At 42.0% G+C, this 15,272-nt stretch overlaps 1 protein-coding gene across 1 annotated transcript in view; it reads left to right on the top strand.

Annotated features, from left to right (window-relative positions):
- Positions 1-15,272, top strand: part of CTPS2 (CTP synthase 2) — a 122,098-nt gene that overhangs the window by 35,829 nt on the left and 70,997 nt on the right. Inside the window, exons 11-13 of the mRNA XM_007454843.1 lie at positions 264-358; positions 2,340-2,402; positions 2,509-2,552. Of these exons, the coding sequence (XP_007454905.1) occupies positions 264-358; positions 2,340-2,402; positions 2,509-2,552 (202 nt within the window). The remainder of the gene's footprint in view (positions 1-263; positions 359-2,339; positions 2,403-2,508; positions 2,553-15,272) is intronic.

Here is a 15,272-nt window from a genome sequence, read left to right as displayed (position 1 = left end):
TAAAAAAAAAAAAAAAAAAAGAAAATATGTATCAAGGTCAGTTGTGAGAAATTGTTGCAACTGCTTTATAACATTGGGAGGATTTTAAGAAGAAAGTTCAGGATGTGAAATCATGTAATCAGTTCTGAAAATAGACTCCAAGCGTATTCTCTAGCAGCTGTGCCAAGTGTCGGATTTGGGATCAATAAGCATGAATGGCTGAAAACAAGAGTTTTACAAATAAAAATAATGTCAAATTTCCCCTCCTCTTGTGTTGCTTGCAGTGGTGTTCTTGTGCCAGGAGGCTTCGGAATCAGAGGAACGTTGGGAAAACTCCAGGCGATTTCTTGGGCACGGTCAAGGAAGATTCCTTTTCTGGGTAAAACTGATGTTTATGAATCCTAACTATGAGTTTTTTAGATTTTTGACACCTAGTAGGGTAACACGTAATAGAGTTTGTTAATGTGAAAAGTGTGATCTTGAATTTGAATATTCAGGTGCCAAATTGTTTGCTACAGGGTCTGGAAACTATATTCTGCAAGCCTTACCTGGTTTGCAGTGTTTTTGTAAATAAAGTTTTATTGGAACACAGCCATACCAGTTGTTTTACATATTGTCTGTGGATGTTTTTGCGATACAGTAGCAGAGTTTGAGACCCTACAGCCTGCAAGGCCTAAAATCTCTACTCTCTGGCCCTTGACCAAAAACATTTGCCAGCCCAGGAGAACTTACCGCTGTTCTGGTTGTGTAGCAAGAGGCTGGGAGGAACTTCTGTTCATACCTGCCCTTCTCCGATTCCACCTTTCACCACTTCGAGCAAACATCTCAACAGAATGCCACAATGTTACTTCTCATCAGAAAAAAAAGCTTAAATTGAAATTTATATGCTCCTTCTAGAAAAGATAATACAGAAAGACCGTCCAACGTTACAGGGACAGCTCTGTTAAGATTTAGTAGAGCTGGGTCTTTTCAATGTGTTTGTTCAAATTGCAAAGCATGGCTTCTGGAGCAATGAAACCAGATGAAATGGAAGACTGATGGGATAAAGGCAGCCCTGCAGCTGGGGATTCAGGCGGAAGAGGGAGTGGGGAGAGGCCGTGTTTCATGCTGTGCTTGCATGGGCTGGTGGGTTTATGAACTGAGTGGACCAGCTTCGGTACTCTTTACTTCATATCAGCAGACTGTTCATTTTCCCCCTTGCCTGTTCTATTGATTAGCTTCCTAGACGCTCTCCACTTGGGATCCATTTTCAAAAGAGAAGCCAGGAGTAGTTACCTTGATACCTTGCTTTGTTTTATCCATCTAAGCTCATCTGGGCCACTGTTTTCTTTTGGAGTAATCTTGTTTAGTTTCTGTCTAAACGTGGTTAGCGTTCTTCAGATAATTTTCACTGTGTAGAATAGTTTGCAGCTCTTTAAATTTCTCTTTAACACACTGTCTCTTTATGTCCTAGCCTTATGGAACTTACTAAAGTGCCCCCAAAGCACTCAGCTGTTTCACACTTATTGACTTTTGTTCTGGCGTGCCCGGTATATTGATTGCTCTCTCCTTTGAGCCCCTGTGTACATTGAATATATCTATAAAAGCATCTGGAATGGTCCTTGGCATTTGTTTATTGGAGAGGATCGATGGGCCGCAGTGAATGTGGAGATCGGCGAGGGGCACATCCCTGTGGCAACAGGCCTGGGCCTACGCAGCTCCCCTTTTCTCCTTACGGAGCTCTCTCTTCAGTTCCATTTGGCCTCTCCGTCGTGCTCCAGCCTGCGGTGGAGGTACCAGCTCCCCCAGCTGCTGCTGTTTCCCTGCAGTGAGGTTTAGGGCTGTTCTGGGCTCAGCAGCTGGGCACAGACCTCCCACTCCCCTGCCCGCCTGTAGGTGCTCCTTGGATCCCAGCCTGCTGGCCAGCCGGGGGCTGCCGGCAAGCAGAGCCCGCATTTAAGGCCGTGAATCTACCTTGAGAAGAGGGGGTGTGAAGTCCCAGCCCACGGAGGCTCCCTCTTGAATTGAGGTGTTGTTAGACATTCTCTGAAGGAGTCGGGCGCTTTGGGGCAGCCCTGCAGCCCACAAGTGTGCCTCGATCTAGAGACACATTTGCAGGGAGGCAGATTTGCCTTTTGGACCTTGCCTTCTCCTTTCCTGCCCTTTTCTGACCTCGCATTTATTCCTCCTCGAGTTTGGGCGGTCCAACCCTGTCCCTGCCCCTGCCACACATGTTCTGAGGGCAGAGGCTACAGCAGCAAACTTTCTTTTTTGTAGCCTACATTCTAGATGGAGGAGATAGACAGCAAATAAATGAACAGAAAATACGAAGCAGTACAAAATAACGTTCATTTGCTTTATATATGTGCTTTTTAAAATAGGAGTTTGCCTTGGGATGCAACTGGCAGTGATAGAATTTGCGAGAAACTGCCTTAACTTGAAAGGTAAGTCTGAGATTTTCTAATAACCTCTTAGTGAAAAGCGTTCTTATTGCTTGAAGTATTTTTCAGCAGTATTGGTGAGTTACTGAACTCATTTCTTTATCTTCAGATGCTGATTCCACAGAATTTGAGCCAAATGCCCAAGTTCCTGTGGTAAGTGGCTTAACTTTCTGGGTTGGGTCACTGTTTTGGTTCTGGCTCTGGCATAAACTCATGAGGGGTTATTATTACTATTTTTTTCATTCTGACATCAGGACATTTTAATTATATACGATTTTTCTTATTCTTATTACTCTTACTGTTATTAGTTTATATCAAACCACTTTGTTCTCAATTGTCCATCTTGTCGGTTGTGCCAACTTGAAGGAAGACACAGTCCTAGATTGGTTCCTCTTTGCAATAGTTTTCAAGCTGAATGTTTAGGAAAGGGTTGAGTTGACTGTGACGACAGTTGCTCACAGCTGATGTAAGCACACGGGCTGTCCTGTCTCTAGACCCATCCCCGTCTGTTCTGCTGCTGCTTCTCATCTTTCACCTATTCCTTTTCCTGTAACACATTCAGTCCAAGGTTTTGGCTGGGAGCGAAGGCCATTGTGCTCTGTCACCTGCTGCTCTGCTAACTTATCCCATGGCATCCCCCTCTCTCCTGCACTTGGGGTTTTATAGTTGGACAATCTGAATGAGTTTTTTAGATGTATCCTGAGATTCCCTACTCCTGAGATGTGCGCGTCCTGCAACCTCCTTACCCCGGAATCTCAATAAAACTGATGAAGAATTTAATTACAAAAATAAACCAAACCTGATTACTGACAACTTCCTGTTCATCCTGGGAAGCCTTTTCTGACCTCCTTTGTTTCCTGGCCTCTGCCTTCTGTACCTTGTACCACCTCTATCAGAGTATATACCTCACCATTGTGATTGTTTTTTTATTAACAGTTTATTGAGATATAATTCACATACCATAAAATTTAGCCATCAAAAGTGTATAATGCAGTGACTTAGCACATTCACAGATCTCTGCAACCATCACCACCGTCAATTTTGGACCATTTTGATTACTCTAAAAAGAAATTCCACACCCTTTAGCTGACATCCCCAAGCCACCTATCCTTCTAGCTCTAGGCAACCATTAATCTGTTTTCTGTCTCTATATATTTGCCTATTCTGGCCATTTCCTATACAGTTGACCTTTGAATAATGCAGGGGTCAGGGGCTGACCCTCCACGCAGTCAGAAATCTGCCTATAATTCCTAGTCGCCTCTCTGTATATGCGTTCCTCTGTATATGTGGTTCCGCATCTACGGCTTCAACCAACCATGGACCATGTAGTACTATTCACTGTGGAAAGAAAGGCATGTCTGAGTGGACCTGCTCAGTTCAAACCTGTGTTGGTCGACTGTAAATGGAGTCATACAATATGTGGCCTTTTGTGACTGGCTTCTTTCATTTAGCATAACATTGTCAAGGTCTGTCTATGTTGTAGGATGTATCAGTACTTTGTTTCTTATCCATTCATCCTTTGATGGACATTTGCTGTTTCTACTTTTTGGCTACTATGAATAATGCTGCTATGAATATTTGTGTACAAGTTTTTGTATGGACATATGTTTATGTTTCACTTGGGTCTGTACCTAGGAGTGGAATTGTGGGTCATATGGTGACTGTATGTTTAATTTTTTGAGGAACTGCCAGACTGTTTTCCAAAGTGGCTACAGCATTTTACATTCCCACCAGCAGTGTGTGAGGGTTCCAATTTCTTCATATCCTCAACACTTGTTATTGTCTTTTTGATTACAGTTGACTCTTGAACAACATGGATTTGAACTGCACGGGTCCACATATACTTTTTTTTTTTTTTTTTCAATAAATGCATACTACAGTACTGCATGATCCATGTAGGTTGAATTCACGGGTACGGGACTGCAGATACAGAGGGCCAAGTGTAAAGTTATATTCGAATTTTTGACTACTTGGGGGTCAGTGCCCCTAAGCCCTGCATTGTTCAAGGGTCAACCGTATAGCCATTCTAGTGGGTGTGAAGTTGTGGCTTACTGTGGCTTTGCTTCACATTTCCTTGATGTCTGAGGATGTCGAACATCTTCTCGTATGCTTATTGGCCACTTGTATATCATCTTTGGAGAACTGTCTATTCAGATCCTTTGCCCACTTTTAAATTGGGTTATTTGTCATTTTATTATTAAATTGTAAGAATTTTATATATATATATATATATAATCTATATACAAGTTCCTTATTAGATATATAATTTGTACTATTGACATTTGGAGCCAGATGATTGTCCTGTTCATTGTAGGATGTTCAGCAGCGTCCTTGGCCTCTACCCACTAGATGTCAGTAGTACACTTCTCCCAAACCCCAGTTGTGACACTAAAAATACCTCCAGACATTGCCGAACATCCCCTGGGGACACAGGTGGAATAGCCCCCGTTGAGAAGCGCTGATTCAGAGAAATCTAGTTCTGTTCTCTCCCCTCCAGCATAGTCCCTTCCTTCCCTATGGCAACCATTAATTCATTTTTTTTAATGGGTTATCTTTCCATTTTTAAAATATAAGTAAACCTGTATGTCTACTTGTAACCCCCTCCCCTTCTTAGATAAATGACAGCATACTCTGCCCATTTTTTCTGCCTTGCTTTTTTCACTTAACTCTGTATGCTGGAGTGGAGATCACTCCGTGGAAGGATATAGAGATATTCTTCACTCATTTTTTTTTTTTTTTAAATAAACTTATTTATTTATTTATTTATTTTCGGCTGTGTTGGGTCTTTGTTGCTGCACGCGGGCTTCCTCTCGTTGCGGTGAGCGGGGACTACTCTTGGTTGCGGCGTGCGGGCTTCTCATTGCAGTGGCTTCTCTTGTTGCAGAGCACGGGCTCTAGGCGCGCGGGCTTCAGTAGTTGTGGCCCGTGGGCTCAGTAGTTGTGGCTCACAGGCTCTAGAGCGCAGGCTCAGTAGTTAGGGTGCGCGGGCTTAGTTACTCTGTGGCATGTGGGATCTTCCTCCCTGGACCAGGGCTCGAACCCCGTGTCCCCTGCATTGGCAGGTGGATTCTTAACCACTGCATCACCAGGGAAGTCCACTTCACTCATTTTTATAGCTTGCAATTCAGACTATAATGAATTGTAACTTCCCAGCCAGATGACACTTTTAAGTCTTATGCTTAGAAGACTTAATACAAGTGAAGAGTTCCTTACAAGGCTTTAACAGAAACATATGTCCTGACTAATGGCTGACATGGCTGTGCCAGGCGAACCTTGGGTTTTCTTTTAGAGAATACTTTGGGATAGGAAGTGATTTTACCAGTAGGTGCCACTGTTAGATAGCTTTGGCAAGGTTAATTCCTTGATGACTATACTTTACTCTTTGTGTGTGTGTTTGCATATTTTTAAGATATTTATACACAGGATAAAAAAGTTAAGCCCTACAGAAAAGGTATAAAACTGCCTCTCATGTGCCCCTACCTTACCTCAGTTCCCTTACCCAGAGGTGACTACCTTCATCCATTTCTTTTGTTATTCTCCCAAAGATTGTGTGTGTGTGTATGTGTACAAATGCCTACCTGCAAACATATATGGACATATGTTCCCTTAAAAAAATACATATGCTACCATGCTTGAGACATCGTTCCCCTTGCTTTTTTTAAAAAATAAATTTATTTATTTTATTTATTTTTGGCTACGTTTGGTCTTTGTTGCTGCGCGTGGGCATTCTCTAGTTGCGGTGAGCAGGGACTACTCTTCGTTGTGGTATGCGGGCTTCTCATTGCGGTAGCTTCTCTTGTTGCAGAGCACAGGCTCTAGGCGTGCGGGCTCAGTAGTTGTGGCTCGCAGGCTCTAGAGCGCAGGCTCAGTAGTTACGGCGCATGGGCTTAGTTGCTCCTCGGCACGTGGGATCTTCCCGGACCAGGGTTTGAACCCATGTCCCCTGCATTGGCAGGTGGATTCTTAACCACTGCGCCACCAGGGAAGCCCCCTCCTTGCTTTTTGTACTCATCACTCCACATCAGTGCACAGGGGTCTTCTACTTGCTTGCCTTGCTCTACACGTCATTCTTTATTTAAACAGTCTCATGTTGATGAATATTTAGGTTGTGTCCATTATTTGCTGCTTTAAATCATGCTGCAAATTAGTATGTGTACATATGTTCTCATAGCGACACATACACACTTCTATGGGATGAATTCCTAGAAGGGGAATTGCGAAGTCAGGAATTGTGCGTTTTACATTTTGATAGTTTCTGTACTCATAAGTGAGATGAGAACAATAAAACCTAATTGCTACTGAACATCTTTATGTCCTGCATTCAGTTTGTTGGAGAAAAATAGCCTTAAGATCCACCATTTATGAGGATGGGGAGAAGTCTTATTGAAGGAGAAGACTAAGGTAATAGAATCACCAGGGAGCAGACACCAGGAAGCCTGGGGAATCACTTAAACTTGAGCAAATAACAATGACTCACAGTGGGTAATGGCCATTCTGGCCCTTCTCGCTAAAATAGTAAATAGTTTTGGAAACCAGGAGCCTCCTAAAGGGTATATTTGCAGCTAAAATCTGTTTCATGGGTGTGGGGGAGAAAAATAATTTCCCTCTACTCTTCTAGATTCTTGGCTGAGACCCCCTGTAATAAAGGAATAACAGGGGAAAAACGAACAGAAACTTAATAACATGGATACCTCCTGTATACCCAGGAAAACTGAGTGACTCCCAGAAATGGCCCAAGGCACGATCTTAAGTACCGGCTCCAGCTTCAGAGAAGAAAAGAGGATGTTGAGGGTGGAGGTATTTATGGGAGGTATTCAAGGTAAAGCACAGTAAACAAGGGTGAGTTTGTTATGCGGATTTAAGTCCCTGCCTTCTCCATTGAGAAGAGTTTCTAAAGATTTAGAGTCACCCTTCTCTTCCTGGTACAGAGAGGGAGGCACCCTTACAAATGGAGGTTTCCCTTTTCAATGCAAATGTCTCTAACAAAAGGGTAACTTCTGTTTTAGAGCTTCTATGTCTCCTGTTTCTTAAAAATAATCAGCCGAGGATAATCTTTATGGCCAAGAGCCATATTTTGTGCGTGTGGAGCAAATTCTGCTCCCCTTCGTGGGCCATCGTGACCCTCTTTTGGCATGCATGATTAGTCTTATGGTTGCTTATTAAATCAGTAGAGATACTGGCATACAGCACAGATATCTAAGAGGGGGCGTCTCTTATGCACGTAAAAGGAGAAATCGTTTTTTTTCTAAGAGTGAAGGTAGAGTCTGAGTCTGGAAGTACCAGGAGAGAGTGAGTAAAATTTATTTTATTGTGCCATTTCTCTGCTTGGTCCACAAGGTGCAATAGAAGGCTCTGGAACTTTGCAGAATATTTAGGTTCTACAGCAAGTCTGACTTTCCGGCCTGCTTTAAAGCAGCTTCACCTGCCTTCTAGATGATGCGTACCAGGAACACAGCTGTAGCTGACTTGTATTCTGACTCTGTATCAATCACATGGCTGCTGCTGACACCCTTGACCTTGAATTTGGCTTCAGATCTCTCCAGTTCATGTGGAGGATAGCTCATGGCATTGTAGAGTTTATATTTAGAATGTTTTTGGCTTTTGAGATATATAGGAAGAATGATCTCAATCTGATGTTTAGGTGTGTGGATATGCATAATTTTTAGCATTTCTTTTCTGTTTACTGAAAATAGTAACTTAAAAATATGAACTTACATTAGATATGGAAACAGAATCTGAAAACAGAATCCATGTTCCACATTCAAACACATCTACACAGACTGGTGTCAACTAAAAAAATAATACAGGAGGCTGCAAATAGGAAAAGAGTTTATTTGGAATCTTAAGAGTTGCAATTTGGGGGAATTCCCTGCCAGTGGTTAGAACTCCACGCTTCCAGTGCTGGGCGGGGGTGGGTGGGTGGGGGGCTCGGGTTCCATCCCTGGTCGGGGAACTAAGATCCCACAAGCCCCGCTGCATGGCCAAAAAAAATCTGAGAGACACAGATTTGGGTAACCCCAAAAGAGTGTTCTGAGGAAGAGAGTCAGGGCTTATAAAGACAGAAAGCGAAGAGGTTGTTAAAAGTTGCCTGGTAAGAATTGTGATGGGCTGTGATGCGAGTCAGAGAATATTTGCCCTGAGGAATCATGAGTTGTTTTAGGGTAGGGGTCCAGTAAGTATCTTGAGTTTCTGGCAGGTGTTCTGAAGCCGAATCCGGCCTCTGTACCCCGACACCGAATTAAATCTCGGAGACAGAGTTGTGGGCGAAGTAGAAAAGAACAGCTTTATTGCTTTGCCGGGCAGAGCAGTGGACTAATGCCCTCGAAACTGTGTCCCGACCTGGAGGGACTAGTGAGGAGTTTTATCGTAATGGTTCAAAGAGGGCGTGATCAGCTCCTGGACGTTTTTCTGATTGGCTGGTGGGGAGGTAAGTGGGCGTCAGCATCATCAACCTTCTGGTTCCAGCTGGTCTGGGGTCTACTGCTTGTGGGCAGCATGCAGTTAACTTCTCCCACCTGGCGGGGGTTTCAGTATCTGCTAAACAGCTCAAAGATATTGTTATGTGTGTCCCTTGAGGGGAACCAGGACCCTGCCCCAAGGCGGCACTGTTGTTTCTCTTGACTGTTGCTCCCTTGTCTCCGCATCCCCTCCCTTCCCTAATTAGCATCGGTTTGATCCTGCTCCTTGGAACTCAGGGAAGGTCAGGGAGGCTGAATGAAGCCTATTGCCTGTAATCAAGAAATGGGGGACATGGAAGGGCTTTCGTGCCCAGGAGCCCCACAGGGTCCTGCTTGGTATCAGTTCTGATGACTTCGTTGGGTCAAAAGGTCAGATTCCATCCAGGCTGACACGTGCCTAAGTCATACTTCCTTATTGGCCTCCTGGCTCCATTTTAGAGAGTTCTCTTAGCAATACTGAGTCCATTTGGATTTTTCCTTTCACACGTGTACACTTGGACGGTGCTATTGGTAAGGAAGAGTGAGAGACGTGAAGCATTTTAAGCAGATGCAAATGGAGATTTGAGATTGTGGCATTTGATATTATTTCAGTTTTGGTTATTTATCATAGATGTGACTTCTTTTACCCCTTTTTGATCCAAGAATTTTCAAGTCAAAATTAATTTTACATCTGACACAGTGGATTTGTGATAGTCACATATAATTAAAAATGCATTCAGGTGAAGGGTAATTTGTGTTATATACTAAGCATAATTAATGCATAACATTTTCCTACCTTTAGTTGAAGCCCTGTTAAATTAAGTATTTTCTACTTTCATTTATTTTTCAACAATTTCATATGGAAAGCAAATTAAGAGGGTTAAAAAACCCAGACAGCCACTTACAGTAACCTTCCAGGCAACTTTTATAAATTTGAAGACTGCTTTAATTTAGAACATTGTAGTAAGCATCTCCCAACTAACAAAATGATCTTAAAGAAGTCATTTGGAGCTAAGTTTGGGCTAAAGAACTTTTTTCTCATAAAAGCTGCAGTGAGGAAGACAGCTGTACTGTGGGTAAAATAGCTTTTTATGGACCGGTCTGGGAGCCTAATAGTCACTTAATCCTGTCTCTGTGGGGACCATAGGTTCAGAGCTGATATCGGGCTGTTACTGGAGTCTACTTTTTAAAAGGAGTCAGCACAGCTGGGAGTAAGCCCCCATTAGTGAATCAATAAGGGTAGTCCATAATTTTAACAATGACTGAATGACTAAATGAGTACTTCAAAGCTAATGTATTTGAAAGCTTTTATACCTTTAGCTCAATGGGAAATGCCTTAGGAATAGGTGTTTCAACAACTTGAAAGATTTTCTTTTTATTTTTTTGCAGTAGAAATAGCTGGATTCTAGTGGAAAGAGATTATTAAGAAAAAACTCACTGTGCATTTGGCACTCGTCCACTTAAGTGCAGTCCTAACTGTAGCGTATTACAAATGAGCAGCTGCCACAACCCTGCTTGCATGCAGTTTAGTTGGAGACACAAGACACAGACGCCTGAGCCGTACAACCAAATGTGTGGCAGTATGTGAGTACGCCCTCAGTAATGCTACCAGCTCTGACAACCAGGACTTCTGCCATGAGAGAATGTTCTGGATATGTGCCATCCTTTATGGCAGCCACAAGCCACATGGGGCTGTGGAACACTTGAAATTTAGCTAGGGTGGCCAAGGAAATGAATTTTATTTTTATGTTATTTATTTATTTATTCATTTATTTATTTTTGGATCCCTCCCTGTCTCTCCCAGCTTCTGGTTGCTCCCAGAAACCCTTAGCTTCCTTGGCTACTTCACTCTTTGTTTTTTGAGTTTTATTTGATTTATTTTTCTATACAGCAGGTTCTTATTAGTCATCCATTTAATGCACATCAGTGTATACATGTCAATCCCAATCGCCCAATTCATCACACCACCATCCCCACCCACCTGCCGCTTTCCCCCCTTTGGTGTCCATACGTTTGTTCTCTACATCTGTGTCTCAATTTCTGCCCCGCAAACCGGTTCATCTGTACCATTTTTCTAGGTTCCACATGTATGCGTTAATATACGATATTTGTTTTTCTCTTTCTGACTTCACTCTGTATGACAGTCGCTAGGTCCATCCACATCTCAACAAATGACCCAATTTCGTTCCTTTTTAATGGCTGAGTAATATTCCACTGTATATATGTACCACATCTTCTTTATCCATTCGTCTGTCGATGGGCATTTATGTTGCTTCCATGACCTGGCTATTGTAAACAGTGCTGCAATGAACATTGGGGTGCATGTGTCATTTTGAATTATGGTTTTCTCTGGGTATATGCCCAGTAGTGGGATTGCTGGATCATATGGTAATTCTATTTTTTGTTTTTTTAAGGAACCTCCATACTGTTCCCCATAGAGGCTGTATCAATTTACATTCCCACCAACAGTGCAAGACTGTTCCCTTTTCTCCACACCCTCTCCAGCATTTTTTGTTTGTAGATTTTCTGATGATGCCCCTTCTAACTGGTGTGAGGTGATACCTCATTGTAGTTTTTTGTTTTTGTTTTTTCTCATTGTAGTTTTGATTTGCATTTGTCTAATAATTAGTGATGTTGAGCAGCTTTTCATGTGCTTCTTGGCCATCTGTATGTCTTCTTTGGAGAAATGTCTGTTTAGGTCTTCTGCCCATTTTTGGATTGGGTTGTTTGTTTTTTTAATATTGAGCTGCATGAGCTGTTTATATATTTTGGAGGTTAATCCTTTGTCCGTTGATTCATTTGCAAATATTTTCTCCCATTCTGAGGGTTGTCTTTTCGTCTTGTTTATGGTTTCCTTTGCTGTGCGAAAGCTTTGAAGTTTCATTAGGTCCCATTTGTTTATTTTTGTTTTTATTTCCATTACTCTAGGAGGTGGATCAAAAAAGATCTTGCTGTGATTTATGTCAAAGAGTGTTCTTCCTGTGTTTTCCTCTAAGAGTTTTATAGTGTCCAGTCTTACATTTAGGTCTCTAATCCATTTTGAGTTTATTTTTGTGTATGGTGTTAGGGAGTGTTCTAATTTCATTCTTTTTTTTTTTTTTTTTTTTTTGCGGTATGCGGACCTCTCACTGTTGTGGCCTCTCCCGTTGTGGAGCACAGGCTCCAGACGCGCAGGCCCAGTGGCCATGGCTCACGGGCCCAGCCGCTCCGCGGCATGTGGGATCTTCCTGGACCGGGGCACGAACCCATGTCCCCTGCGTCGGCAGGCGGACTCTCAACCACTGCACCACAAGGGAAGCCCTCTTATTTCATTCTTTTACATGTAGCTGTCCAGTTTCCCAGCACCACTTATTGAAGAGACTGTCTTTTCTCCATTGTATATCCTTGCCTCCTTTGTCATAGATTAGTTGACCATAGGTGCATGGGTTTATCCCTGGGCTCTCTATCTTGTTCCATGGATCTATGTTTCTGTTTTTGTGCCAGTACCATATTGTCTTGATTACTGTAGCTTTGTAGTATAGTCTGAAGTCAGGGAGTCTGATTCCTCCAGCTCCGCCTTTTTCCCTCAAGACTGCTTTGGCTCTTCGGGGTCTTTTGTATTTCCATACAAATTTTAAGAGTTTTTTGTTCTAGTTCTGTAAAAAATGCCATTGGTAATTTGATAGAGATTGCATTGAATCTGTACATTGCTTTGGGAAGTATAGTCATTTTCGCAATATTGATTCTTCCAATCCAAGAACATGGTATATCTCTCCATCTGTTGGTATCATCTTTAATTTCTTTCATTAGTGTCTTATAGTTTTCTGCATACAGGTCTTTTGTCTCCCTAGGTAGGTTTATGCCTAGGTATTTTACTCTTTCTGTTGCAATGGAAAATGGGAGTGTTGCCTTAATTTCTCTTTCAGATTTTTCATCATTAGTGTATAGGAATGCAAGAGATTTCTGTGCATTAATTTTGTATCCTGCAACTTTACCAAATTCATTGATTAGCTCTAGTAGTTTTCTGCTGGCATCTTTAGGATTCTCTGTGTATAGTGTCATGTCATCTGCAAACAGTGACAGTTTTACTTCTTCTTTTCCAATTTGTATTCCTTTTATTTCTTTTTCTTCTCTGATTGCTCTGGCTAAAACTTCCAAAACTATGTTGAATAATAGTGGTGAGAGTGGACATCCTTGTCTTGTTCCTGATCTTAGAGGACATGCTTCCAGTTTTTCACCGTTGAGAATGATGTTTGCTGTGGGTTTGTCGTATATGGCCTTTATTAAGTTGAGGTAGGTTCCCTCTATGCCCACTCTCTGGAGCGTTTTTATCATAAATGGGTGTTGAATTATGTCACAGGCTTTTTCTGCATCTACTGAGATGATCATATGGTTTTCATTCTTCAACTTGTTAATATGGTGTATCACATTGATTGATTTGCGTCTGTTGAAGAATCCTTGTATCCCTGGGATAAATCCCACTTGATCATGGTGTATGATCCTTTTAATGTGTTGTTGGATTCTGTTTTGTAGTATTTTGTTGAGGATTTTTGCATCCATATTCATCAGTGATAGTGGTCTGTAATTTTCTTTTTTTGTAGTATCTCTGTCTGGTTGTGGTATCAGTGTGATGGTGGCCTCATAGGATGAGTTTGGGAGTGTTCCTTCCTCTGCAATTTTTTGGAAGAGTTTGAGAAGGATGGGTGTAAGCTCTTCTCTAAATGTTTGATAGAATTCACCTGTGAAGCCATCTGGTCCTGGACTTTTGTTTGTTAGAAGATTTTTAATCACAGTTTCCACTTCATTACTTGTGATTGTTGTTCGTATTTTCTGTTTCTTCTTGGTTCAGTCTTGGAAGGTTATCCCTTTCTAAAAATTTGTCCATTTCTTCCAGGTTGTCCATTTTATTGGCATAGAGTTGCTTGTAGTAGTCTCTTAAGATGCTTTGTATCTCTGCAGTGTCTGTTGTAACTTCTCCTTTTTCTTTTTTTTTTGCGGTATGCGGGCTTCTCACTGGTGTGGCCTCTCCCGTTGCAGAGCACAGGCTCTGGGCGCGCTGGCCTAGTGGCCATGGCTCACGGGCCCAGCCACTCCACCGCGTGTGGGATCTTCCCGGACCGGGGCACAAACCCGTGTCCCCTGCATCGGCAGGCCGACTCTCAACCACTGCGCCACCAGGGAAGCCCTCCATTTTCATTTTTAATTCTATTGATTTGAGTCCTCTCCCTCTTTTTCTTGATGAGTCTGGCTAATGGTTTCTCACTGTTGTTTATCTTCTCAAACAACCAGCTTTTAGTTTTATTGATCTTTGCTATTGTTTTCTTTGTTTCTATTTCATTTATTTCTGCTCTGATCTCTATGATTTCTTTCCTTCTGCTAACTTTGGGTTTTGTTTTTTCTTCTTTCTCTAGTTCCCTTAGGTGTAAGGTTAGATTGTTTATTTGAGATTTTTCTTGTTTCTTGAGGTAGGCTTGAATAGCTATAAACTTCCTTCTTAGAACTGCTTTTGCTGCATCCCATAGGTTTTGGATCGCTGTATTTTCATTGTCATTTGTCCCTAGGTATTTTTTTGATTTCCTCTTTGATTTCTTCAGTGATGTCTTGGTTAATTAGTAATGTATTGTTTAGTCTCCATGTGTTTGTGTTTTTTATATTTTTTCCCCTGTAATTCATTTCTAATCTCATTGTGTTGTGGTCAGAAAAGATGCTTGATGTGATTTCAGTTTTCTTAAATTTACTGAGGCTTGATTTGTGACCCAGGATGTGATCTATCCTGGAGAATGTTCCATGCACACTTGAGAAGAAAGTGTAATCTGCTGTTTTTGGATGGAATGTCCTATAAATATCAGTTAAACCTATCTGGTCTATTGTGTCATTTAAAGCTTCTGTTTCCTTCTTTATTTTCATTTAGGATGATCTGTCCATTGGTGTAAGTGAGGTGTTAAAGTCTCCCACTATTATTGTGTTACTGTCAGTTTCCTCTTTTATAGCTGTTAGCAGTTGCCTTATGTATTGAGGTGCTCCTATGTTGGGTGCATATATATTTATAATTGTTATATCTTCTTCTTGGATTGATCCCTTGATCATTATGTAGTGTCCTTCCTTGTCTCTTGTAACATTATTTATTTTAAAGTCCATTTATTTTTTTATTATTATTTTTTTTTGGCAGTATGTGGGCCTCTCACTGCCGCGGCCCCTCCCGTTGCGGAGCACAGGCTCCGGACGCGCAGGCTCAGCAGCCATGGCCCACGGGCCCAGCCGCTCCATGGCATGTGGGATCTTCCCAGACCGGGGCACGAACCCATGTCCCCTGCATGGGCAGGCGGACTCTCAAGCACTGCGCCACCAGGGAAGCACCTTAAAGTCTATTTTATCTGATATGAGTATTGCTACTCCAGCTTTCTTTTGATTTCCATTTGCATGGAATATCTTTTTCCATCCCCTCACTTTCAGTCTG

This window comes from Lipotes vexillifer, unplaced genomic scaffold (genome assembly GCF_000442215.2).
Source record: "Lipotes vexillifer unplaced genomic scaffold, Lipotes_vexillifer_v1.1 scaffold586, whole genome shotgun sequence".
Classification (NCBI taxonomy): Eukaryota; Metazoa; Chordata; class Mammalia; order Artiodactyla; family Lipotidae; genus Lipotes; species Lipotes vexillifer.
The sequence above is the reverse complement of the archived record's forward strand: the minus strand, read 5'-3'. Positions and strand labels throughout refer to the sequence as shown.